Raw genomic sequence first — 27,523 nt, forward strand, 5'->3', positions numbered from 1 at the left:
ACGTCGTCGAGGTTTTAGCCAATCAATTCGTCAAACGTCACTCTACGTAATTAATAGTCATGAGCCAAGCCTTCACTGTAGTAGGACTGGTGAAAACGGTAGCCGGATGGGGTGCAGTGGTGCTACAGTTCATCTGGGATGCTTCATCGTTTTATATATACTAACACCAGCCGCTGTTTAAATTTACACAATGAACGCGTTAGCAAAACATTTTCCAATTGTAAATAGTTCGTAATTATAGCGTTAAATGCCAACCCATTGAATCATTGTAATCTGTTATCTTACGCTCTTGGGATCACCTCCAGACATCAGTGTCTTCACTACCATTGATTTACCGAAATGAAAGTGACGGTGGATTTTGAAGAATGTCTCAAAGATTCGCCTCGGTTCCGGTGAGTCTCGTGTTAATATCAAATGAACGTCCCGCAAATAAATACATCAGTGATGCACAAAAGCGACGCTCCGGTGTCACCATTTCCTCATGGATGCAAAGGGCTGTGTCTCTAAACCTAGTGAGCTGCCTACCAAGAAAGCATATCTCGACCTTAAATGCACGTTTCGTAGCATGCATTAGATGTTGACTATGTAGGCAGCTCGCTTGAGTAGAGTCTAACCTCATCCGCATTATCAATGGAGAGATGTGCTAGGAAAGAAAATACTGTACAGAGAAATGATTTTGTCTAACTGTTATATGAAAAATGTTTGATTTCTCTGTTGTGTATTTAACCTTAGTGTTTAAAACAGGTAAAAGAGACAATTCATAAGACTTAGATTTTTATTGTTTCTGTTCATCTCCAACATGTGGCTTTTTATTTAGGAGACCAGTGCAAGAAGATATTAATACCAGACCCAACATGAATATGCATGAACATGTTGCATTAAATATATGATTGATATATTTAGTTACTGCAAACATGAGAATTACAAATTACAATAGCAAATTATATGCTTAAATATGATATGTTTTTAACCTCAGTTATTTCTTCAATCATGTTTGTTATATTGCTGTCTACCTACTTTCATGGAAATCAATTTTGATAATATGATAAACCAAAAGTATTCAGTCTATTTTATAACCCCCCAATGTCTTTTAGAAAAGAGCGGTTTATTATACTTTCCATGTAATTGCATGAATGTAGCTTCACTAAAAACTCTTTATTTTGTCATTTACCACAACAGCCAATTGACCTGGCGACCCACCATATCCCAGTGTGTGCAACCCAGAAGTGGGTTCCGACCCACAGTTTGAAAACCCCTGCTTTAGTCAACAAAATACTGGCCAAGCATTTAACATTTTGCCTTAAGTAAGGAATAATTGATGATGGGCCGTTGAATTATTTGAATATAATGCTCACCCAAGGTTGCTGCATGACACAGAGCATAGTTACACTGCAGGTGTGCATTATTTTCAAATAATTGAAAGAACCGGAGTCAATTATTCCACTTTTATACCACGGTTATCACAAACATGTGGTTATTTTAAGACATTTGACAGGTCAGGTGATCGTTTTACAGAAAAATAATCAACACCCATGAAACATTTTTTCAACCAATCAGAATAAAGCATTCAACAGCCCCATGGTATAAGAGCCAATAATAAGCACAGCAATATTCAATGCACAAACCATGTTAATCCTTATGGTAACTGTATATTCAGTGTTACTGAGCTCTGCCTTGCATAGTTTTATTTATGGTTTTGATGTTAAGGGCATCTGCCTATACAAACTGACAGATGAATTTTCATCACTATACGGTACAGTTTGATTAAAGAACAGCCTTTATATTTCAACAAAAAAATATGGGTATGATACTGCTTTCAGCCTACAATAAGATTTTTTAATAATTTCATATTGCCTCTATTGATTCACACACAAGTCCTTATAGAGTCAGTCTGTGGTATTATTGTGCAACATAGCTGGAGTCAGAAATTCACAGAGACCAATAACAAATCCCATAAGACCCTGATCAAGGCCAAAATCTATTGATCAAGAGCAAGGTTATCCTTGAATAATTAACTGTAGTAAAGGAAGTGCTAAATTTTTGCAGCATTTATTTAAAACACTTTGTACAGTGGCTAAATAATTAATGAATCCTGTCCGGTCAGACTGGATGTACAATTTTGTCCCAATGCATTTTAAAAGTGGTCAATATCCCTTTATATGAATGCTAATTGTGAATCTATAGAGTGTTAATCACATCTCAAGTGTGTCTCGAGTTTAATGTACAGTGCAGAAAGATGTGATGCTAATATTGGTATAGTACATGTCTACGTGTGGTTCTTCTAGTACACATATATTTTTATCTTAACCTTCTGAACTCTTTCCCCGCCAGTATTTTTTATGATTTTCATAAAAGTTGAATGCCTTCCAGAAAATGTTCTTCTTTAAATATATACACAGGAAAATCCCCAGTGTTAAATTAACTCTACCAGTGTTAAATCAACACTATTTGGTGTTTATATAATCCACACCAAGATCGGTGTTAAAAAAGACTGGTGTTAAAAATATAACTCTGAATCAGTGTTAAAGTTAATGAGATAATGAAGTGATGATTAAGACATTAATGGTAAACACCTGCTGGTCATTCAAATCAATTACATTTTGGACATTTTCCTGTCTCTAAATTTTTATTTTGATGATTCGTTTTCTGGAGAAAATACTAAAATAATAAAGAAAGACAAATTATTAAATGCAATAGATGAATACTGTTGGGTGTATGCCTCCAAAAGCTGCAATCTTTCACGTTTGCCTCTCTATCAGCATCTCTGTTTGAAAAATAAAATGATAACTTGCAGAGTTATTTTCTAAATGGATAAGTTTAACTTCTAAACAGCTGTCAGAACAAAATACAAGTGCTCAACTATTCCAGTATCCACACGCGTGATTTAGTAGACAAATATTCTGTGATGTCTCACAAGTCAAATAGACATTTATCACAAAATGTATCACATTAAATCTTAAGTTTGTGTTTGTTATGAGTTCATTTGAAGTCAACATTACTGTGATTAGTGTTTCATTTAGTTAGGCATTTGTCCCTTGACCTTCACTGATCTAGCTCTGCTCTTTTAGCAATAGCAACAATGTTTTAGTAAGATCACTTGTTCATTGCTTCATGTAGAGGGAAAACCTTCCAGACCTTCTCAGTTTATTTTTATTATATTCTACTCTACAAATCATTGAAATGCTTGATCACAAATTAATTATGAAGAAACAGGCATAAAATAACTCTATGCAAATGACATTGAATGAGACTGCCGTATATGCTTTAGTGTGTTTTTTTTTGTTGTTTTATTTTTTGCTTAAGAGAGACTTCATGATTTCTGATACAAATCTCAACAATGGTGACAGTTAATGGTAAGAAAGTTGCTAAATTTTTGTCATGTTGCAATGCATGATGGGATTTATGAATGAGTTTTCTACAATCCTGGTACCCAGCATGCATTGCGGCATGAAGCTTTGTTGTTGTTTGTCACCATGATTGTGTTTTATAGGCTGATTGTTGAAGTCTCAGTGTGTCTGACTTAAACCACAGATTAGATTTGGGTAAACAATATTTAACTCTTCAGGGTATGTGGACTTTTACAGCACTGTTGGAATTCATGGGAGCCTCACAGGGTTGGCATAACATAAATTAAAAACTTATATTCAGTGATTACTTTTTATGATATCATTGAATCCCAAGACTTGTACTTTCATAATAATTAACATAGTAACAGGTATAGACTTCATTTCTCTCATCTTCCTCTGCTTTAACAGATGTGTTTTCTAAACACACTGCCACAATGAGCAGAAGAAAACTAACACTAAACTTCAAGACCCAAGTACCCAACTAAAGGAAACACTAATCGGAGCAATGGTGACTTACTTTATTAACCAGATTTACAGCAGTTCTTTAGAAGTTAAACCTATCATCCATGTAACTCTGCAAGCAAGTTGTAATTTTAGTTTTCAAAAAGAGATGATGATAGTGTTCATTTAACTGGTGATTTCATCTATTGCATTTAATAATTTGGCTTTCTTCCTCATTTTAGTATTACTTTCTCCAGAAAAAGAGTCAACAAAATAAAAATTTAAAGACAGGAACCATTCCAAAATTGAGTTGATTTGACATGGAATGACCAGCAGGTGTTCACTATTAATGACTCAATCACTTCATTATCTTATTAACTTTAACACTGATTTAGTGTTTTTTTAACACCAATCTTGGTGTGGATTATATAAACACCGAGCAGTGTTAATTTAACACTGGGGATTTTGCTGTGTAAGCATTCAATATATCAAATGAAAGAACAGACCCTCTGCTTTGAAAAAAAAGAAACGTTTCATCCTACCTTCATTTGTTCTCTTTTTATCACCTCTCAAATATGGGTAGGTTTCTTCAAAAACACAAAATTTTGGCAAAAAAGCTGAGATAATTCCATTTTTGTGAAGGACTTTTGATAGAGATCAGGTTCAGAGCAATCCTCAAAACATACACAGAGTTTTTACTGTTTCCCCTAAGGGAGTGGTTCTCAAACTGGGGGCCCCAGTTTAAGACATTTTATAAAATTCATTCATTTATCATGAATTCTGTGTAATTAAACCTAAAAAAAATAAGCCAACTAACCAACAGCACTACTAGGTATAATTTAATATGTTTTGTTGATTTAAAATGTTACATTTTAGAACTGTTTTGTCCTAAATTTTCTTTCGGGGGGCCGCAAAGAAATGCACCGTACACAAGGGGGGCCACACGATGAAAAAGTTTGAGAACCACTGCCCTAAGGGGTTGCTGCCGGGTTTTATAAGTTGGGTAAGAGCGCCATCTGGTGGATAATAGGAGAAATACGGATTGCCGGAAAAACTCTTCATTGGCAGGGAAGTGTTTTCTCTTAATTGACCCATTAATGGCGGGGAAAGAGTTAACGTGTACATCTTTAGAGACACAAATGAGGTTAATAGAATATGGTATTCTTGAAATTAATAGTTTCCATCAAAATCACTTTTGTGCGTAAAATTCAGATTTTAGAAGCTATCAATATAGTTATGTGTGCCTTTTAGTGTCTAGTCAAATGTATAAAAGCATATACTGTACACAGAAATTTATACTAATAAGATCATCTTGTCAAGACAGCTTCTCAGATGCAATATATAAAGATATTGGAGATCCTTTACATGTATGCTTTATATATTTATTGATGTTATTTCCTAAAAATGCTTTGAATGAATTTAACTCATTAAAAAATGTATACAATGATGTTTGTAGGGCCACAGTAGAAGAGGTGGAGGGAGATGTTGGAGGACTGGAGCCAAAACTTGACAAGGTGACCTGAGTGATATATTATGTGATTACATTACATATTTAAATGTGTTGTTACATTTTGTACTGTAAATATTGCAGGAAAGATGTTTCCTGAGAGTCAAACTCATGACCATGTCCATGAAATGAATCAATATGTTTGTGTTTACCCAAATGCATGACGTTTTTATTAACCAAATATGATGTGTGCTGTTTTGCAGCTAGTAAAGTTGTGTATAGGGATGATAGATGCTGGACGAGTGTATAACCAGGCCAATAAACAATTTGTGAATGGAATCAGAGAATTGGCACTCCAGTCCACAAGAGATGAGGTCATCGGGGTAAGAAAGAGTCTGCCCACCTTTCTTCTTCTTCTTCAATCTGTAGTAATTTATATGTGACTTTGCTTGTGCTATTCCTAATGACTTTGTGTTTCTTTCTTTTAGTCCAGTTTAGCTGCATTTGCCGAGACTCTTCAGGAAATGAACAACTATCACACAGTAAGAGCCCTGACACTGAAAGTTTTACATTTAAAAAGTTTAAAAGCAATGAGCTTAATTATCAAAATAATGTCTGGCTTACATTATAGGGTTTATGTTATAGAACAATAAACAACCTAACTAGCATTGAGTATTACATTTTAAGTGACAATGTGCACTAAATATGCAATTATATCGTGGATCTGTTTGTAATTATATATGACTGTTTTTAAAATAAATAGTAGAATGAATTGTAAAATAATTTAACGCTCTTTTTTTCTTTTTTTAGATATTGTTTGATCAAGCCCAGCGGTCCATAAAGTCTCAACTTCAGGCTTTTATAAAGGAGTGAGTGTCTTTTTCATTATTTTCCACGTCGGGTGTCAGTTTTTCCGAGAAATGAGGAAAATTTCTCACTTTAAACCTTCATTTGCAGAGACTTGAAGAAGTTTAAAGATGCTAAGAAGCAGTTTGATAAGGTGAGCGAGGAGAAGGAAGTAGCTCTGGTGAAGAATGCTCAGGTGCCTCGTAACAAACAGCACGAGGTGGAGGAGGCCACAAACATCCTGACCACCACACGCAAGTGTTTCCGTCACATCGCCCTGGATTATGTGCTCCAGGTCAGTTATCAGTAGAGATGGGTAGTCCCAATCTTTTTCGTTAACCGGTTCTTTCAGACAGTCGTTTCAAAGAAGCGGTTCATCAGTTCTTTAACGCCCTCATGTAATGACATCATTCATCTTTAATTCTGTCATCCAGGAGAGTAAAATACACTCAAACATGTTCAAGTAAAGTGTATGGTTGATTTATATGTTATTTTATTAAATCATCTATTATCATTTAGTTGTGCAACTAAAGCACCTTCAATAACAATAACAATAACAATAACAGAAATCATGATCAAGCTCATAACAACTTAAAATAAAATCTGAAAAAAGTTTCACACACCTAAAATTTAAGGCGTTTTAACGCTGTTTAATATAATTAGCTGCACCACGCATATTCCCAGTAAGTTTTATGGTAATATTAAATAACCTTACTTTTCATCGGTCAATCATCTCATCAGTTTATATGGTATTAGCACACAGTTTGTGTCATGCATGCTTAGTATCCACAAGTTTTTAATCAGTTCTTTAGAAACCGTTCTCGAAACAGTGAACTGTTGAATCCATAAATGTAGCAAGCTATTACAGTCTATGGTGAGTAACTTGTGGATCAATGCTGTCTTGAGACACAAACTCTTTTAACTCCAGTTGCTATGAGATTAATGGAGAAGTTGCCACCACTAATATGGCGGCGCCGTTAACCTACGATCAAGCAGCCAACGGGTGGTCTAGTTATTTCTTTAGTGTCTATGCTCTGTGCCTCCACAGTACAATACTGTTGTGATTTATTGTGCTGTATTATGTCATTTTTCCCACGGTGTATTATACTAAAATCAGCAAGACATACTTTGCAAAAAGCGTGGGAATTGTCGATGCTGCTTCGTGATAAGAAATGAAATTCCTCCATCCAGCTTTTGTTAAATTTGCAGCTGTATTTTTTTGTTGTAGCACCAACTGAGCTTTCTAATGCTATTTTTAATAGTGATGTTTGAACTTTTCCCATCTACCTGCGCAGATATTAGACTTGTTTGAGATGCGACTCGCCTGAAATTTAGACAAAAACAGGCAACTTCAGTGAGGAGTGAAAAAGAGTTGCCTGTTGAGAGCGGTCACTCGACATTGCGTCAACTTACTTCACCAGATACTGAAATCTTATTGAATAGCACCAGTGCAGGGCACTGGCCAATCGTCGCATACCTATGCCAATCGCATGACTGCTGGAAGCGTATATAATGTGGTGCATGAGTGACAAACATCAGAATCTTCTTCTTCACTCAAGATACGATGTCTTCAAGCAAGTCAACAATTTTTTGGACTCCCACAAGTACTGCGTGTCTGAGCTTCACCATCGCTGGATTTTTTTGGCAGATGTCAGCGTGACATCAGAACAAGTTGGACGTAATTCGGACACTTTTCTAACCGCCATGCATCTTGTGGCGATCACCAGTGATCGATTCTGCTCAAAATTTGCTCTTCTCAAACAAGCCTATTAACAGTGCAACCGAGTTGTAGGTTGTCAGGTTAAGGTAAAAAATAGCATAAACATTTTATGATGTGTCTAATGTGTTAGTAGGATGCGTTTCATGCCAAGTCTGGCAACTGGACAACCTTGGAATAATATATTGATGTGATTATTCATATAACGGGGTAGGGCCGAACAAATTACGTGAGTTTCCCGGGAGAAATAATAATATGGGAGGGGGCGGGAGATAGGTGTGAAATACGGGAGACTCCTGGTAAAAATGGGAGTGTTGATGGGTATTGTGGACACATTTCCTCACCTCCGAACAATGATGCGACACAGAGCAAAACATTATTGGTTGCTTTACATGTCAGTCATATGGCCTCTTGAGCGGTCCTTGGGCTTTCAAATGACCTACAGGTATGGATACCCAAGACTAGAGCGGAGATGACTTTTTTATCTGAAACCTACCTTTTTACTGACTTTGATGATGCACAATAACCCTGAAAATCTAAAGGTTTTCAACATCTGTCTGTCAAATCCTTATTGTACCCTTAAACTTTAAGCCTTATTGGGGTGGTTTCCCGGACACTAGTCCTAGACCAAAATAAATGTAAGAGCTGTCCAAACTAAAGAAAGCTTGCACTGACATATCTTAAAATACATCAGTTTCCTTTGTTTTGCCTCAAAATGCACACAAGTAATGTTTTTAGTAAGGCATGTTTGTTAAATCTAGTTATATTTACTAATTAAACTAAGGCCTACTCCTGGTTATAAATAATCCCTGTCTGGGAAACCGCCCCAATAAGTCATGAAAGCCAGTGTTTAACATTTTCCTTGACAATTTGACTTTTTTCCAGATAAATGTGCTTCAGTCTAAAAGAAGACTGGAAATCCTCAAATCGGTAGGATTTGCAACATATAAAAATGAAAGTTTTGAAAACGTTAAAATGTCACATTTTCCAGAGACTAAAAATATTCATAACATCATTTCTTGCTCTGCAGATGTTGTCCTATATGAACTCCAACCTGACGTTTTTTCATCAGGGATATGATTTGTTCTCTCAACTTCAGCCATTAATGAAGCAGCTCGGTGCCCAGGTACACACACACACACACACACATCCAAGTCATGTGTGTTGAGATGTGATTTTCATCATGTTGATTAAATGTTTGGTTTGGCAGTTGGATCAGCTGGTGGTGGATTCAGCAAGGGAAAAGCGGGACATGGAGCAGAAACACTCAACTATCCAACAGAAGGTAAAACAATAACAGAATCTAGATTCAGATTCATATTGTTTTTTAATAAGTAAAAGTCAAACCTACTGACAATTACTTTACCTACTGATGTATAACAATTCACTGTGTTATATTGTTTTGTTATTATCCTAGAAAGTGACAAAAATGCATTTTTTTGTTGTTGTTTTTTTGACTTAATTCAAATTAAAATCCAAAGTTATATTTGCTGTGGTCTCGCATATACTCTATAAAGTTTACTGTAGTTGACATGCTTTAAAATCTGTATTTTTTTCCTCATAACATTTTTTTTTTTCTGAACTTTCAGGCTGCTTTGCAGGTAAGCCTTCCAGTCTCATATTATCTCTGTGTTATTTTCAAGAATTCTTTCCATTACCAAAATGTTACCAAATCTTATTCTTACACAAAACAGTGAAACATGGGTTAGTCAAGTGGTTTTTAAAGGATTACTCCACTTTCATTAAAAAAATCAGGTTCAATGCAGCTTCAAAGGGCTCTAAACGATCCCAACTGAAGCATAAGGGTCTTATCTAGCATAACAATCATCATTTTAACCCAAAAAAAGTACTTCTTGTCTTGCATTAGAAATGTGACGCGTTACATATGTAAAAAACACACACTTGCGGACCATTTTAAACTATAAACGGACTCAAAGACCAGTGGGGGCTGGTTTCGAGGTTGCACGATGCAAAGCTCGCCACAACATGCATTTAGCTCACCATATGTGTGGGTCGTCAATTTAAAATATATGTTCGGCGTGTCATGTAAACTTATGTGCATTACGTGTCTTGTCAAAATAAGTGCCTGCTGAACACGCGTCTAAAGGGTTTATGTAAGGGATAATCCACGGCTAGCCGTGCATTAAAGGGTTTTAATGCACGACGTAGAGGCGAAGAACCACCCGACGTGTACCTCTGTGAAGTGCATTAAAACCCTTTAATGCATGGCTAGCCATGGATTATCCCGCTTATACTATGGGTATTTGCCAAGTTAAAGCTGTAATTAATGTTTACAGTGTAATTTTTTTAACAGACGTGCTCTCTCTGCAAGTGTAACTGTGTTACTATGGTTACCAATGTTTATAGTAGCGGATTCATTTCTAACTGTAATCAAACTGACTGGAACTACCTGTGCATTAAACGGTTTTAATGCACACCTTCCAGCCAATCAAAATCGAGTATTTAAACAGAACATGGTATAAGATAAAAGAGATGCTCACGTTTTCCAGATACTCTCTTAATCTTAAGCAGAGTTTAGTGTTAAGTTAGTGTCTTACAAGTTTTTGGTGAACTTGAGTGTCCCTTTTATCATAAACAGTTTAGACGCGTGTGCAGCAGGCACTAATTTTGACAAGATGCATGACGCAACGAACACATATCTTAAATTGAGGCCCCTCGATAGAGAAGTCACCAGCCGCCACTGACACAAAGACATTAAAGTGGAGTAATCCCTTAAGAGCCATGAACAGAACTAGTGTTTCTGATAAGAGAGAAATACAGAATGTGCAGAGCAGCGCAGGAACAAGAATGAGAACCGCTGGGTTAGTGGATGCATAATGTGTATATGTAAAATAAAGATATTTAGATAATCAAGTATTCATACATCACGTGTCTTTTACCCACATAGCAATTCTGTTCCGGCCCAGCTCCGGCCCACACAACCAGTTTTCCTCGGCCCAGATACAACGAAGAATGACGGCCCTACAGTGGCCCAGTTCTGGATTACAGACAATAGCCCATAACCGGGCCAGAACAGGTCCTACAAACAAGCCTATGATGGCCCTTGCATGGGCACTGACACTTAAAATTAGCCAGTGTGTAATGTAAACACACAAACATCAAGAATCAGAGTATGAATCACAATGATGGTGACACTAAAATGGAAAAACTTCATGCTGCAGTGCATGCTGGGTATCAACAAATTACAAATCTCATCCAGGACTCCCATCATGCACTGCAGCATGGATAAATAATGAACTTTCTACTATTTTCTTTGTCACCATGGTTGAGATTCATACCCTGATTTTTGATGTTTCTACTTCCCAAATATAAAGCAGTTAATTTATGTTTCTAAAATTCATTAAAGACAAACTGCTATTCATTAATGACAAAGTGCTGGATCTCACATACATGATTGACAGATAAGAAACTTGTGATGAGTAAATTAATTAGTTGATGATCTTCACCATTATGTAACAACAGAATTGCACTATTACAGTACCAAAACAAATGTGTTTTACAGTATAAACACAAAGGTAACACAACCAAGGAAAAGCTAGCACTCAAAAAGTCAAGGGGCAAGATTCCAACTAAAACAAAAACTAGTCACAACAATGGTGACTTCAAATGAAACAAAATCTAAAACTAGGTTAAGAAAATGACTCTACGAGAAAAGATGTAAAATGCAATTTTAGGTTCAGACAGAGATGGTGAGAGAGAGGATAACAGAGCTTTTAATTCTGCTTCAGGGTTACTTTTTAACACTCTGTAAGATTGGGACAATATTTACATTCAGCAGTGTTCATTTAACTCTGGGGGTTTTGCTGCATGAGGGCTTCCTAGGGGCTAAGTGAGGGCTGCCATCAGGGCCTGTTCTGGGCCAGTTATGGGCTATTGTCTGTAATCCAGAACTGGGCCACTGTAGGGCCGTCATTCTTTGTTGTATGTGGGCCAAGGAAAACTGGTTGTGTGGGCCGGAGCTGGGCCGGAACAAAATTGCTATCTGGGATAGTTTATGCTGCTTTTATTAATACATTATTTTAAATGAATGTGAAATACAAACTCCACAGGAAAACATTCAGAATCATTTGTAACAATGCAAAAAATCTTAAAAGGCACCTATTATGTAAAATCCACTTTTACAAGGTGTTTGGACATAAATGTGCATTGGCATTGTGTAAACAAAACCTAACATTATACCAAAGAAGTCTTATTTGGTGTTTTGATTTACTTGTTAATGTGATGATACACAAACAAAGCCCCGCACACAGCCACTGACTGACTGGTTCATTTTACCCAAAAGCTTTTCTAAATGTGTTTGTCAGCACAAATATGACAAAATATATTATTGTCTCAGACTGTATTCACAGGAATCAATTCTATTTTTAACCAAAATCGCTTGATGTCTGTTAGTAAGGGAGTGAGGAGCTTTAGCTCATTTGCATTTAAAGGTACGGACACAAAAACATTGCATTTGCTCCCACCCAAATAGTGGCATTTTGGACACGATTTAACAAATGATCTTTGGGGTATTTTGAGCTGAAACTTCACAGGCACATTCTGGGAACACTAGAGACTTATATAACATCTTGTAAAAATGTGCATAATATGTCCCCTTTAATGGTCCTAAAATGAGTTATGAGTTCTATGAATAATATCAGTAGTAGAATCGTTGCCATTGTTGATTGTTATTTTCGTGAATTTTCAAGGACTTCTCCACTGATGACACAAAACTAGAGTATAATGTGGATACAGATAATGGAATTGCTATGGAGGGATATCTCTTTAAAAGAGCAAGCAACGCCTTTAAATCCTGGAACAGGTAAATCTAAACCGTTGTTTATTTCCCATCTATGACAAAGGTTGGCATGAGCATTTCATTTCAGAATCTTTATTCATTTATCCATTTCTTTATCTTTTTATTTTATGTTGGTTTATTTGTCCTCGTCTCCACTCAATGTTGAATTGAAAAAAAGCTGAGCATGTCAGGTACCATAATACACATTTACGTTGGGTTACGTTTGCTCTTCATCTTGGATATTCTGATGAATTGTTTACATCCACTCATCACGTTCCGATACATTTCTTGTAGAAGCCTATTAAAGTTAATTTCTCCTCCTCTTAGGCGCTGGTTCTCCATTCAGAACAGTCAGCTGGTTTATCAGAAGAGATTTAGGGTGAGTCCAGTGTAAACATTTAATTCAGTGTGGGTAAAGTGATTTACTACAGTGTCTGTGTGTGAATTTTTAGGATAACCCCACTGTAGTGGTGGAGGATCTGAGACTCTGCACTGTGAAACACTGTGAGGATTTGGAGCGCCGCTTTTGTTTTGAAGTTGTGTCCCCTTCTAAGTATGTCCAAATCTTTCAGTATCGTCATCGAAAAATATAACAAAAAAAAGAGCGTAAATAGCTGTATGAGATGTTCGCACACAGACGTCTGTTTGTTTGTCAGGAGCTGGATGATGCAGGCTGACTCGGAGAAGCTGCGGCAGGCGTGGATCAAAGCCGTTCAGAACAGCATCGTTACGGCTTACAGAGAGAACGGAGAGGAAGATGCTGTCGTGAGTACATGTGATCATTTATCACTGCTGTAGATGAGTGCATTATGATAAGTGTTCAAGTGATCTTAGATTTAAAGGAACAGTTCAACCCGAAAATTTATAATTCTGTCATTGACGACATTTTCATTCGCACCAATAATGGGATTATTCCCAAATATCGGATTAAGGACATAAAGGTGCCATTAGGCAGTTTTAGCGGCATCTAGTGGTGAGACTGTGAATTGCAACCAATGGCTCAGTCCAAAGGTCACCCGTCCTTTTCAAAAACGCGAAGTAAAGCTTTAGTAGCCGAAGGACAAAAACGTCATTGTCTGAGACAACGTAGTGACAAAACACGTTTTAGAGATCAGTTTGTCCGTTTAGAGGAGACATGCGGTGTATGTAAATAAAAACGTGTCATTGTAAGATAATAAAAACAATACAGTTCATTATGTAAGGTCTTTATACACCACTGATAATATAGTTATGTATATTATATTGCATTTCTGTCAGGAGATCCTCCTAAATTTTACACATCGTAACTTTAATCGCAGTAAGATGACTCTTTTTAAATGACTCCAGCAAATGTTTCCACTCTTGTTTAAGTGCAATTTTTATATTATTCGCTAATATTTGTGGTTATTTAACCCAGTACACAAATACTGAACTTAGATAGTAGGTGTGCTACTGGCCACTGTTTTTAAACTAGTTCCTTTGGAATCCACTACAGTTTTTGGCTTCAAAATAAAACATTTATTATTTTATTGAGCAACTTAAACACTTAAAAAATCAGTGCTGAAAACTGTCTCATCACCTTACCCCGATTCACCACGGTAAGCTTGTAATAATGATTTATAATTTGAGCTGTCGGGTCCAATTTATTGTAAAATGTCAGTTGTTTTCAAGTAACCTGCAATTTCATTTTTCAAACAGAGATGGCGACGGAGAGGCCTAAGTTACAGATTGCCGTTTTAAAGGTGCTCTAAGCGAATTGAAGCGTTTTAGGCCATAAAACATTTTTTGTTACATACCGGAAACATCTCCTCACTATCTGCTTGCTGCCTGTCCGCTGATCAAACTGTAAAAAAACGCGATCTCTGTAGACAGCCCAGGCTTCACAAACGGCAATATCAACAAATGGCCAAACCTACAAACAGAAACCATAACAAAGTGTTCCAGCCAATAAACGACAAGAAGGATTTGGGGGTGGGGGTTGGGCGCGTTAATGAAAGCACGGAAGGGAGGGGGAGGGGGAGGAGTTAGCTACGCTCTGTCTGTTTGAAAACAGTTCAAACATCAACAGGAAGTGACGTCGCACATTATTCGCTTAGAGCGCCTTTAATTAGGAATGTGCACGAATGGTCGAATTTTTGAACTTCAATAATAATCCGAATAAAAAAATGCTATTCGAATATTTGTTTGTTTTCAATGTGCCACCGAAGGGTTACAGCTTATTTAATTATTTTTCACTTCATCTATACTGTCTTTTACAGACTTTAAAGGACAAGTTCGGTATTTTAGACTTAAAGCCCTGTTTTCAGATTGTTTATGGTGAAATAGAATGGTTTTGACTGAAATTTCGACATTTTCGGCTGCCCTGAGAATTTTCGCGTGTTTGTGTTTCAGCTCAGACCTCTACAATGGGTTTAATGGTGCACTGGAACAATCCTTCCTAAAATGCATTAAACTTTCGTTTACAAAGACGTGAAACTCACCGAGTGGTCAGGGGTGTTCACTGGTATGCTCACACAAAAATCGCTCCAAAAGACGCATTCCAACAGGTTTTATCGTAGTTTTGTCCAACTCCATTGACTTGTATTAGATGTGCTGTGAGGTACGGTATTACTCCGCGCCGGGAACTTTGTTTCTATTCTTGCAATTGGCAATGGCGGATTAGCGCCACCACCTGGGCTGGAGTGTTTATTATTCAAGCTCTAAGCGGAAGAATGTACGGGTGTGAGGCGTTTGGGAAAATAGGTCCACAAGTTAACAACGAATGCTAAAAAAGCTGTTGGAAAGAATCCTTTGCAGCGATTTTTGTGTGAGCATATCAGTGAACACCCCTGACCACTCGGTGAGTTTCACGTCTTTGTAAACGAAAGTTTAATGCATTTTAGGAAGGATTGTTCCAGTGCACCATTAAACCCATTGTAGAGGTCTGAGCTGAAACACAAACACGCGAAAATTCTCAGGGCAGCCGAAAATGTCGAAATTTCAGTCAAAACCATTCTATTTGACCATAAACAATCTGAAAACAGGGCTTTAAGTCTAAAATACCGAACTTGTCCTTTAATGTAAAATATACATGAACATTTATTTGTATTTATTTTTGATTGTTTTGCAATTCAGATTGCAGACTAATTAAGGTATATTAGAGTTTTAACGCTGGATTGTCCGTTTTGTTGCCACCGGCTCATGTGTTATTTAGAGGTGCTTTTCCACCACATAAGCACATTATGAGAGATTTGTAAGCTTTGGTGACGCATGCAAATTGTAGCCTCTTTTTCCTATTTGTAGTGTAGATGAGTGGTACCCAGTGGGGTCTTCTGCTGTTGTAGCCCATCTGCCTCAAGGTTGTGCGTGTTGTGGCTTCACAAATGCTTTGCTGCATACCTCGGTTGTAACAAGTGGTTATTTCCGTCAAAGTTGCTCTTCTATCAGCTTGAATCAGACAATATATATATGAAAATGCGAATGCATATGTGTGTGTTTGATGCTGTAGAGTCTGGACAGGCAGTCATCTGCGTCTCTGGGCAGTCTGGACTCAGGCTGTGAGTCGGTGAAGCCGGTTAAGGTTGAAAGTGCTCTACAGAGGGTGCAGGCCATCCCTGGAAATGAGTACTGTTGCGATTGTGGACAATCTGATCCACGCTGGGCCAGCATCAACCTCGGCATCACACTCTGTATCGAATGTTCAGGCATTCACAGGTACATCTTCATCTGCTGCCATAAATAGATGCTCTTTCATTTTAACAGCCCATAATCTGTTTTATCTGGATTCTCAGGAGTTTAGGCGTTCACAATTCAAAGGTGCGATCTCTCACGCTGGATTCGTGGGAGCCCGAGTTACTTAAGGTATCATTTAGTAAAAATTTAATTTTTATTTATGCAATATGTTCCACAGTTTTTAACTATTTCACTTGGTTTGCAGTTAATGTGTGAGCTGGGCAATAGTGTCATTAATCACATATATGAAGCTCGAAGAGAAGAGATGGGTGGCAAGAAGCCTCAGCCTGGAGATCCCAGGTACCTCAAACCGATGCCTATTTTGCAGCTTGTCCGTCCCTAGTTACTATAGTATTTTTTATTAAAAATGTGTTTAATTATTCTGTATTCTTTTCATGGGTTTGGGATTACATGACTGTAACAAAATGATGACAGATTTTTCTGTGTGTCATATTAAAGACAGGAAATCGAAGCCTTCATCCGAGCCAAGTATGTTGAAAAGAGGTTTGTCCTGAAACCTACGGCTCAGCAGCAGAAGGAAAAGATCATGGCTTTGAGGAAACAAGACAAGCGCGTGAAGGGAAACATAGAGTTTCTGCCCCCACGGCCGCCCCCTCCGACACCCAAACTCCGTACCACCTCAAACACTTCAGGTATTTGTTGGGAACCACAGACAGGATACTGTCTGGAATCACATGCTGCTTTTTGTTTGATAAGTAATGCTTACATTTATTCTCTTTTTCTCAACCAATAACTTTGCCATCCAATGTCAACAGCTTCCCTTAGTGGTCAGGAGGTGCGGCGCGACTCGCTGTTCTGCCCTGATGAGCTTGATTCTCTCTTCTCCTACTTTGACACGTCCTCAAAGCTGCGGAGCCGTAAGTACAGAACAGCCCAACCCTTCCCATCATCTCATATTAGTCTGAACTTCACAGTTTGTCTTTGTGTTTTTTGTTGAAAGAGCTCAGAGGTTTTTTGCCTTGTGTTTATGTGACAGTTAGGAGTGCAGACAGTGGTATTCAGAACAGTGCGGATGGGAGCAGAGAGATGTTGGCCTCCACCTCGTCCAGCAACAGCCTGAGTGAAGCAGGTGAGGTCAACATGAATGATGATCTTAAAGGGATAGTTCACCCAAAAATGAAAATAATGTTATTAATGACTCACCCGCAATTTGTTCCAAACTCGTAAGACTCGTTCATCTTCAGAACAAAGTTTAAGATGTTTTAGATTTAAGAGGCTAAAGTCACGTGGCTGCAGTGACGCGGATGACGTACAATGTGGCAGACGTGTTATTTGGTGTGCCCGCCGCCCGGGCCTCATAATGTCATTAATTTTATTAGCCATCCCAGATAGCATGCAAACCATTGAAACAATGTTAAAAACAGTTGATTTGTCAATGCTAACTGCATTGAATCAATATCAGGTTTGCACCCTCCATTAATATTGAAAAAATATTGAAATTTCAACAAATCACCATTATTGTGATCAGTGTTTGCTTTAGTTGGGTCATTGACTCTTGACATAAACTAAGTTAATTTTTTTTTTTCTTGTTTTAGTGTTTGTATGTGTTTATGTAGAAACACATGTGCATTGGTAAAGAAAGATGTGTTTCGAAGTCAAGTTGAAACTGATTGCTTTTTGTGAAGATGTCAAGATTATATAAAATTAAGCTGCTTTACATGATTATGTTGATCCATTTTTGACAATTATAATTGTTTTGGTTTGTAAATACCACTGTGACGAGACAAACAGAAAAATTGCTGACACATTCAGACATCATTACTCATCCTACAAATCTCAATAATGGTGACAATCATCAAACAAATTCATATAAAACAATCAACTGCAATGCATTGCAGCATGAAGCTTTCTTTGTTGATCGTCACCATTGATGAGATTCGTAGACCGATTCATGATGTCAGAGATAGATTCAGTAGTTTAACTTTTTAAATGTGTTTTTGTAATGCTTAAAATAACAGACCTGACACTGTTTCCAACTAGTACTGTAAAATCCATTTTTTGCATAACTTTAACACTATTTCATATTATTTAAGTATATCTACAAGAATTAAACTACTTGATAACATTAGATCTTTGTTTTCTTTGCAATAGCAGATGTATTTAAAAACACTGCTTCAGCAGCCAAAGAAAACTTACCATTAAAACACAAGAGTCACGGGCCCAACTAAAGCAAACACTGATCACGTTAATGGTTATTTGTTGAAATTTCAATATTTTTTCAATATTAATGGAGGGTGCAAACATGATATTGATTCAATGGTATTAACATTGACAAATCAATGATTTTTAACATTGTTTCAATGGTTGCATGCTATCTGGGATGTGCAATAAAGTAAAATAAAAAATAGCAGCCTGTTGATTGTTTCCATAGTTTAGGCACTGTTTCTTGAGAAAGAGTGTTTGTATACTGTAATAAAACAGTTTAATGTGTTGTTTCAGAGCCCCAGGAGTCTGATTCGCCCATGTCTGTAAATCAGACGTACTCTCCTCCTGTGTTCTCTGAGATGACTGATTTCTCGGCGGGACCTCTGCTCTATTGGGCGTCCTGCGCCTGCAGTTTGACAGACATGGTGGAGGCGTTGGCTCACGGAGCCGATGTCAACTGGGTCAACGGTGACGACAACAATCGGACTCCACTCATACAAGCCGTACAGGGGGTTCGTTCTTCTGTGATTTTACATCTAGTTCATTTGATCTGTAGCCAATGCTTAAGGATCACTAAGCCCAGTTTTACATTTCAAATCCAGAAAGAACCATCTAACTGATTTCAAATTGTTTCAAATTTGCACATTTGTGACCCTGGACAACAAAACCATAAATAGGATGGTTATATTTGTAGCAATAGCAAACAATACATTTTATGAGTCTAAATTATTGATTTTTTAAATGTCAAAAATCATTTGGATATTAAGTGAAGATGATGTTCCATGAGGATATTTTGCAGTGGCGGCTCATCCGAGGGGCGCAAATTCCAAAAAAGTGTTCGTAGTGTCATGTGTGTTGCTTGTGTTTTAAAAATATATGTTTGTTGCGTCATGTGAACCATGTGCATCACGTGTTTTGTCAAAATAAGTGCCTGCGGCACACACGTCAAAACCGTTTATGATTAAAGGAGCATTTCACCCGTAGAAACATTAATCTTTATTGAAAGTGTCATATTTGTAGTCGAAATGTAACATACATTTAGAATTTGGTGCCTATTTGACAGAGAAAAGGGGTGTTTGTAGTCTCACTCCCTCAACAAAGATATTGCACTTTCTTCTTTCAATGATGCAAAATGATGATTTTTACATCATTGAAAGAAGGAAGTGCAACACTGAAATCTGTATTTCTCCTGTATCAGCGGCAACTGAGGAAATGATGCATGACCATTCAAAAACATGACTGGGGTTCTAACTATGCAAAGCTTAATGCAAATGGGTGAAGTGTCCCTTTAACTTAGTTTTGGTAAATCATTCTCTGCAAGCATGTGAAAAAAAGCTAATTTAAATGTGTCTCTCTTGTGATGTCAGAAGGGGATCTTATTATAATAATACTGCCCCTTAATCTGCACTATCCAACCACAGCATTGCCATTTAGTGCAGAGATCAGCTCATTTGCATTTAAAAGGACACACACAAAAATGGCACATTTTTGCTCACACCTACAAAGTGTCAATTTTAACACGCTATAATAAATTATCTATATGGTATTTTGAGCTAAAACTTCACATATGTACTCTAGGGGCACCAAAGATTTATTTCACATCTTAATAAAGCCTTGTGTAATGTCCCCTTTAAGAATTGTTAGGTATTTTTAATGAAGACAAGGCAAAAATCCTAGAAAGTCATGCAATGTACCGAAAATACTTCCCAAAAGCATTTATCATTAGTAATATGTGTAACTTTAACAGCAATTTTCTGCACCCTCAGATTCCAGACTTTCAAATAGTTGTATTTCAGCCAAATATTGTCCTATAGTGACAATGCACACATCAATGGAAGCTGTATTTATTCAGCTTTCAGTTGATATATAAAGCACAATTTCAGAAGATTGACCCTTATGATTGGTTTTGTAGTTTAGGGTCATGTTTGTAAATGTTATTAAGTGCAGTTGTGTCTATATGTTTTCAGGGTTCACTGATCCCCTGTGAGTTCCTGCTTCAAAACGCTGCCAATGTGGACCAGCAGGATATTCGTGGCAGAGGACCACTGCATCACGCAACCATACTTGGTCACACGGGGTAATTCAATTAAAAATAAATGGCACAAAGAGAAAATGCTAAATTCAAATCATAGTTATTGACTAAGGCCATTTGAAAAGGACATTATGGTCAATTGCGTCTTGACTGTCCTTGTCATTGAATTTCATGTACAGAATGAATCTTCAACTTAAACTTTGAGCTTGAAATGTTGCAATCTTACAAAGTCTTTTTCCTGTGTTTTTGTGCTGTCAGTCAAGTTTGTCTGTTTCTGAAGCGAGGGGCTAAGCAGAACACTGTGGACGTTGATGGCCGAAGTCCGCTGTCCATCGCGGTGGAGGCGGCAAATGCAGACATTGTCACTCTGTATGTTAGACACAACTCATTTCTTGCTTCTGTCCTAAAGCTTCTGTTCACAGATTTTACTTTAAAGTTAAACTGTGATGTACCTTAAAATTGCGTTTTTATTTCTTTTTAGGTTACGTCTGGCAAAGATGAATGAGGAGATGAGAGGTACAGAGGTAGCGTCAGGTCAATACTCTCATTCCCAGGGTCACACCGAGCAACAGTATAAAAAATGCATTCAAGAATTTATAACTTTACAACTACAGGAGTAGTAAAGCAGAAAACACCATCAGCATTAAATCAAAATCTCAGATCATGTATGCTGTAATGCATTTACACGGGACGTCACAGCATACGAATCTTACTGTTGTATATTTAACAAACAAACATCATCCATTAGTTGTTTTTTTACACAGCATCAGCATCTATGTGATGTCACTGGCCAGCAGTCACCAGACAGCACAAATACTTTTCTCTTTTTACAAATATACACAGTTTTTTGTACATTTTCTGATTCAAAATGTATCTCACTGGTGCTTGTTTTAGACCTAATGAATATCTGGTCTATTGTATTTCTAAAATCAAATTAAGTACTAGTTAGAAGTCACTAATTTTAACATCAGGATGGTGCTTGTTTGTTCCTGAGCTGGTTCAAACTTTTGTCTGCCATCAGTATTTTTGAATCTATTACTTTTAATATAGGATTATCATACATGTCAATCGCTCAGAGTAACTGCAATCTTTGATTTAAATTGTAAATTAAATCTTGTTACTCATCCATATATCACTGACCATGTTTACATGCTCATGCTTAAGGAAGAACAGCAATAGCTGAGGAGCTCAGATGTAAAACTCGCTAACGCCACCTAATGAAATTAACCAAATGAAATTTCCTGGGTGCGAATTACGTTCATCAAATACGTTCGCTTCAAATACACTTAATCCCAGACTGAAAGGGGCCGCACACCAGACGTGCAGCTCAGCGCCGCGTCAAGTCACGGGGTATCGTACACTGGAAGTGCACATTAAATGGCGCGAGCTTAGTCAGATAGCGTCTACTTCAAAATGCTAAATATACGGTAGCAGCCAATTATAATCACTAACGATTTGGGACATATATGATGTTATTTAATGTTAAACTATGTGAGTGGCGCGACAGGGATTTGAGCAACTTCCTGAGTCGTAGCTGGGCGCCGCAGACAGGCGCCACCTGTCGGCACCGGTGAGCGTATACTCAATGGCCCTCATTTATCAAAAGTGCGTACACCAAATTTCCAGCGTACACCTTGCGTACACCCAAAACCACGGTGACTTTGAGATTTATCAATATGGACGTTGGCGTACGGCACGCTCAAATCCTACGCCAGCTCAGGAGGTGGTGTACGCACATTTTGAGTTAGTGCAGAAATGCGCAAACACTTCCTAACACCCCAAAACGAACTGACAAACGAAAATATATGATATATTATGACCCACTGTAGAAAAACAAAAACATAGTAATTATAAACTTCAGTGTTTATTTTTATGCAACATGTACTTCAATGTTTAATTTGTGAGACTTTACCGAAGCATTTGATTTGTAGGCATATTCCTTCAGTTGAGAGCCTGGGCGCTTTACCTGACGTTTCAGGGCAAAGCATGTGAACGGAGCTTAGTGGGAGCGGAGCTTTGAGCGGTGCGGTAATATTACCATCAAAGCGCCTTTCCGAAAATTCCGCTCCCTCAGCACCGCTCGTTGAACCCAGAACGCCCTTTGATAATTTGCTAGTTCGATAATCTGTAAAAACGTCTAGCAATAAGTTATGGAATTCAAGCCTTATACATAAATGTAAAGTAAAAATCAAAGTTAAGATTGAGCAGGAAGAAAAAATTGAAAGGGACTGCGGAGAGACTGTAAAGAGTTAGCAAATATTCTTCCTGGAATCTGAAGCGGCACATTGCAAGAAAGCACAAGGATGTGCTACGAAAACATGGTAATGCAATAAAAGGTAAGCTAGTTACGTACCATTCGATGATAAATAAATACAGATGAGGTAAGGTAAAATGCTTGTGTTGAATGGAGCCGTAAATCCGATCATGATGGACAAAATTATGGCCACGAATAATTTTTTATGCTATGGACACTTCTTTTTCTTATTTAGTCTAAAGTATGGCCATAAATTTAGAATTTGTTCCCAATATTCAACAGTTTGTTCCTTGGAATTAATTATTATAATATTTAGAATATTTCGTAATTACTATTACAATTATTATTACTTCAAATTATGAATTAGCTTAGCTAAAACATGTGGATGTCTTGGAAACAAATTGTTAATTTGAATTATATCCGGAGCTCCGTATCAAACTGGATCTAAGATACAGCTAACAAACAACTGTATGTAAATACAGAACAACACACTACAAAAGTTACTACATCATTTTAAAATATTATATAAAAAAAATTAACTGAACCATTAAGCAGACATAGAATTTAGATGTAGGCAACAGTAAATAATAATAAGAATAAATAATTATTCTTCTAAATATCAATTAATAATAAAAATAATAATAAGAATATTACAAATTGTCATCCAATTATTAATGTGTCTTTAATCCCACTCTTTAAACTGCCAAATAAAACAATTTTGTTTCTTTTCACTTCCCCGGATTCTCTTCTTTGCCGTCTTTTGTGTGTCAATGGCGTAAAATGAGGGCGTGGGGGAGGCGGAGACTTGAATTTATATGGGCTTGTTATTCTAATGACGCTCGTTTTCGGCCGCGGCATTTATGAAGGGCAGATATTGCGTACACCTGAATATCAACGGTACGCACAGTTTCATAAATCAGGCGGTGAGAGGAGTGTAAGCATAATCTTACGCCAACATATACGCCCGTTTCTACGCAAGAATGATAAATGAGGGCCAATGTGTTCGATTTTTTGTAGAACGGCTACTAAGTCCACTAAGAGCACAAAAGATGAATTGGATGGACTACAGCGTGCGAAACGACCATGGATCACATTCAAAGTTGGTTGCTTGTGAGTACTTAAAGGAAAACACCACCGTTTTTCAATATTTTACTTTGTTCTTACCTCATCTTAAACAAATTAATAAATACCTATCTTTTTTTAATGTGTGCACTTAATCTTTGTACAGTGCGTCGAGAATGTGTTAGCATTTAGCCTAGCCCCATTCATTTCTATGGCTCCAAAGAGGGATGAATTTAAAAGCCACCAAACACTTCCATGTTTTCCCTATTGAAAGACTGTTACATGAGTAGTTACACGAGTAAGTATGGTGGCACAAATTAAAACTTTTGTTTGGAGCCATAGGAATAAATGGGGCTATGCTAAATGCCAACACATTCAAGAAGCGCTGTACAAAGATAAAAAAAGATAAGCATGTTTTAATTCATGTAAGTTGAGGTAAGAACATAGTAAAATATTGAAAAACTGGTGGTTTCCTTTAAACATGAATACAAACCAAATATGATAGTCACATATATCACAGCGCCCCCTAATGTGTGGTTCAGTTTCTTTTATTTACATTCTGGCTTTCATCATTTCCAGTGCTTCTAGTTGCATCTTTAGTGTTTTGCAGATGTTTACTATGTCTTGTTCAAAGAAGTGGATTTTTTTAAGTGGAGGTTTTTTCAAAAAAAAAAAAAAATGTTTTTAGAGACATGACTAAAGTGCCATTTGTGAAAATAAGGCATTTTTAATTATTCAAGGATAACCTTTTCATTGCCATTAAAATGAAATTACTGAACCTTAATCGGTTTTGCATCTAAACTCATCATATATAGACAGACAAACATTGAATTAATTTGACTAAATCTGCGAGGAATATTATTCTTAGTTTATTTGGGATATGATGGGAGGATATGGATCTTAATCTGAGAAATAATGTGTTTGTAAATGTGGTCATTGATTCACACTTTGGTTAAACGACACTGTTTGGCATTTATGTGCAGTGACCTAAATGTATAGTTCATTAAATAACAACTGGCTTTGGATTCACTTTAAACATAGGCGATAATACTTATTGGGTTAACCGAAAGTGTGTCTTATGAATGCCAGTTTTGGTGACCAATTTTAAACTTGAGTTGGAATTGCTTTCATCTACCTCAAGCCAAACACATTAAAGACATTTTTAATGAAATTCATGTTGAGACAAACACTTTGATAACCAGTTCAGAGAATTTCAATCAAAAATTTGTGCTAAGGTCTTTTGAGAAGCAGATTTTTTTTCATAATTTGCAAAAGATTGAGATTTTTGCAGTTAATCTTTGATGGTCAGTCTGGTATGTCTGTCCTCAGTCATTGATTTATTATCATAACTTGTAAGCATGTGCTTGTGAAATTATATGTGTCATTCATAGATATGACAGCAACCTCTGGCCAGGTGCTAATTTTAAATAATGCTAATTATTCATAATTGTATAAGCTATGATACTGTATGTAAACACTACAACATCATGAGTCATCATATAACTTAATGTATACTCATTGTACGAAGCACATTTTGAGTTACCGGACCAGTTAAACCAAAACCAGCATACTTAAGTGGAATTTGTTGGACCAATTATGGATTTTGCCCACTGTTAAACATGGTTTTATGTGTTTTTCTGAGCTAACCAACCCCAAGCTATAAGAATTTGCTATTGACAAACATTTAAAATTTTAGCTCATAATCACACTGTCGACATTTTGGTATCGTAATGTGTTTATATTGCTTTAAAATGTCTCGTATAACGCAGCCGAGCTGAGCAGTTTTTGCGCACATGAGGACGCTTTTATCCAAAGCCACTTTACAGAGCATTGCACGGTATACATTTTTTGATAAGCATGTCAATCCAAGACATTTTGCAATGCTGTACCTGTCCCACTGAGCTATACAGAAGCAACAATACTGTTTTACATCCTTAAAATAGTATGCAGTATGTATATATTGCTTAGTAAATATCAAGTAGTAGCAATACACTGTAATCACTGCATATGTAACACTGTGGCTGTATGTAAAAGCATCTGTTCTGCTTCTGTATTTAACTTTCTTTTATTCATCTGTTTTGTGCAATGTTGCTTTAATCGTACATACACATAGTGTTGACGTGTCTGTATGGAAACATGTAAAGTGAAATATTACCAGGCTGCATTCCTCTTGATTTCTTGTTTCTAAACTGAAAGTAGGAAAATCTGGAGTGCCGTTGATCTGAATATATAGTTGAATGTCTCAGTACACTGGAATTGAAACTCATAAACTGCTTGGAGAAAAGGGCTCAATGAATGATTGGAGTCTGTGAATTCCTGGTGTGATGATTGTCTGTACTGTTTTGAACTAGATGAGACAAACCGTAGTAGAGACTTGATCACAGTATTTGAATGTTAGATGATCCATAGTATGTGAGAAGCATGTGGATGTACAGTATGATGTTGTATCTTTACTGTACTAGCAGAAGGGTGACCTTATGCACACTGTTAAAATATCTTTGCTGCCTTAAATTATTTTGTTTAATCAACTCATTTTGATTAATTGACAAATAGCTTTTATTTATCTTGACTAGAGATGAGTTGTTATTACTTATAAAATATAGTTTAAATAAGTTAATAAGTTGTAGCAACTTATCTCTAGTCAAGATAAATATGTTGAAATGCCTTGTAAATGTGAGTTGATTAAACAAAAAAATGAAGCTAGTAAAGACTTTTAACAGTGCATGATACGGCTGTTTCTCTCCTATACACCTTCACTCCAGAGATTGTGCCTTTTCTGTTCTTTCATTTTTCTTGTCAATTTGCACTTTAAATAATAAATCTTCTGGTTGTTGGCAATCTTGGAGTTTGTTTTATTTATCGATCTGTAAAATCAATCAGCAAAAAAAATTTGGTCACCAGTTCAACCTTAACCCTAAATGATGTTCAGTTCGGGAGTCCTGCACTCTAAAAAAATTATCCGTAAAAAAAACGGATAATGTCCTGGAAGAAAATTACCGGCACTTTTTCCGTTATGTTTATAGACATTTCCGTTTATTCAAAAACTGAACATTCTGTAGATTTACAAAACACTGTCCGTAGATTTACAGAACATTGTCCGTAACCTTTAGGGACACTTCAATCTGGCTATAAAAAGGCAAATAAGAAAACTCTTTCTTACCATTTACTGTCACCATTGTTGAGATTTGTATCCAAAGTGTTAATGTCTCTCTGAAGCAAAAACCACAACTGACACATTCCAAGGAATCTTATTCAATACAGCGTGTTTTAAGATAAGAATAGAGTGTCACTTTTATACATTTCAGTTCTTTACTCCTATTTTATAATTTCATATTTAGATGTGAGGCAGCACAACAAATAATCAATCAAGCTTAGATGACATCATAGACATCTCTCCTTCTTCAAGCAACACACAAGTTATAATTGCTAAAAGCAGAAAACACTGTTACAATGCTAATGAACATAGATAAATCAGTGAAGGTCAAGGGACAAAAGCCTAACTAAAGGGAACACTAATCACCATAGTGGTGACTTCAAATGAATCTAAAACAAACACAAACTGGAGATTTAATGTGATAAATTTTGAAGTAAATATCCATTTGACTTACACGTCACATCAGAAAGAAGATTTGTCTACTAAATCACATGTGTGGATGCTGGAAAAGTTGAGCATTTGTATCTTGCTTTGACAGCAGTTGTTTAGAAGTTAAACATCATCTTTGT

The 27,523-nt window shown here is 36.8% G+C and overlaps 1 protein-coding gene across 1 annotated transcript; it reads left to right on the plus strand.

Moving 5' to 3' along the window:
• The first annotated feature begins 47 nt into the window (after positions 1-47).
• acap2a (ArfGAP with coiled-coil, ankyrin repeat and PH domains 2a) lies at positions 48-26,652 on the plus strand. The gene is made up of 24 exons (XM_065277037.2): positions 48-392; positions 5,245-5,302; positions 5,499-5,618; positions 5,724-5,777; positions 6,046-6,104; positions 6,193-6,376; positions 8,684-8,728; positions 8,829-8,924; positions 9,009-9,083; positions 9,388-9,399; positions 12,508-12,620; positions 12,924-12,975; positions 13,049-13,149; positions 13,253-13,361; positions 16,063-16,268; positions 16,346-16,415; positions 16,492-16,586; positions 16,746-16,939; positions 17,063-17,164; positions 17,284-17,376; positions 18,747-18,964; positions 20,420-20,529; positions 20,743-20,853; positions 20,966-26,652. Exons 1-24 carry the CDS (start codon positions 340-342, stop codon positions 21,102-21,104), a joined length of 2,469 nt encoding a protein of 822 aa, XP_065133109.1. The 5' UTR covers positions 48-339; the 3' UTR covers positions 21,105-26,652.
• The last annotated feature ends 871 nt before the right edge of the window (positions 26,653-27,523 follow it).

Source organism: Paramisgurnus dabryanus, chromosome 6, assembly GCF_030506205.2.
Source record: "Paramisgurnus dabryanus chromosome 6, PD_genome_1.1, whole genome shotgun sequence".
Taxonomy (NCBI): Eukaryota; Metazoa; Chordata; class Actinopteri; order Cypriniformes; family Cobitidae; genus Paramisgurnus; species Paramisgurnus dabryanus.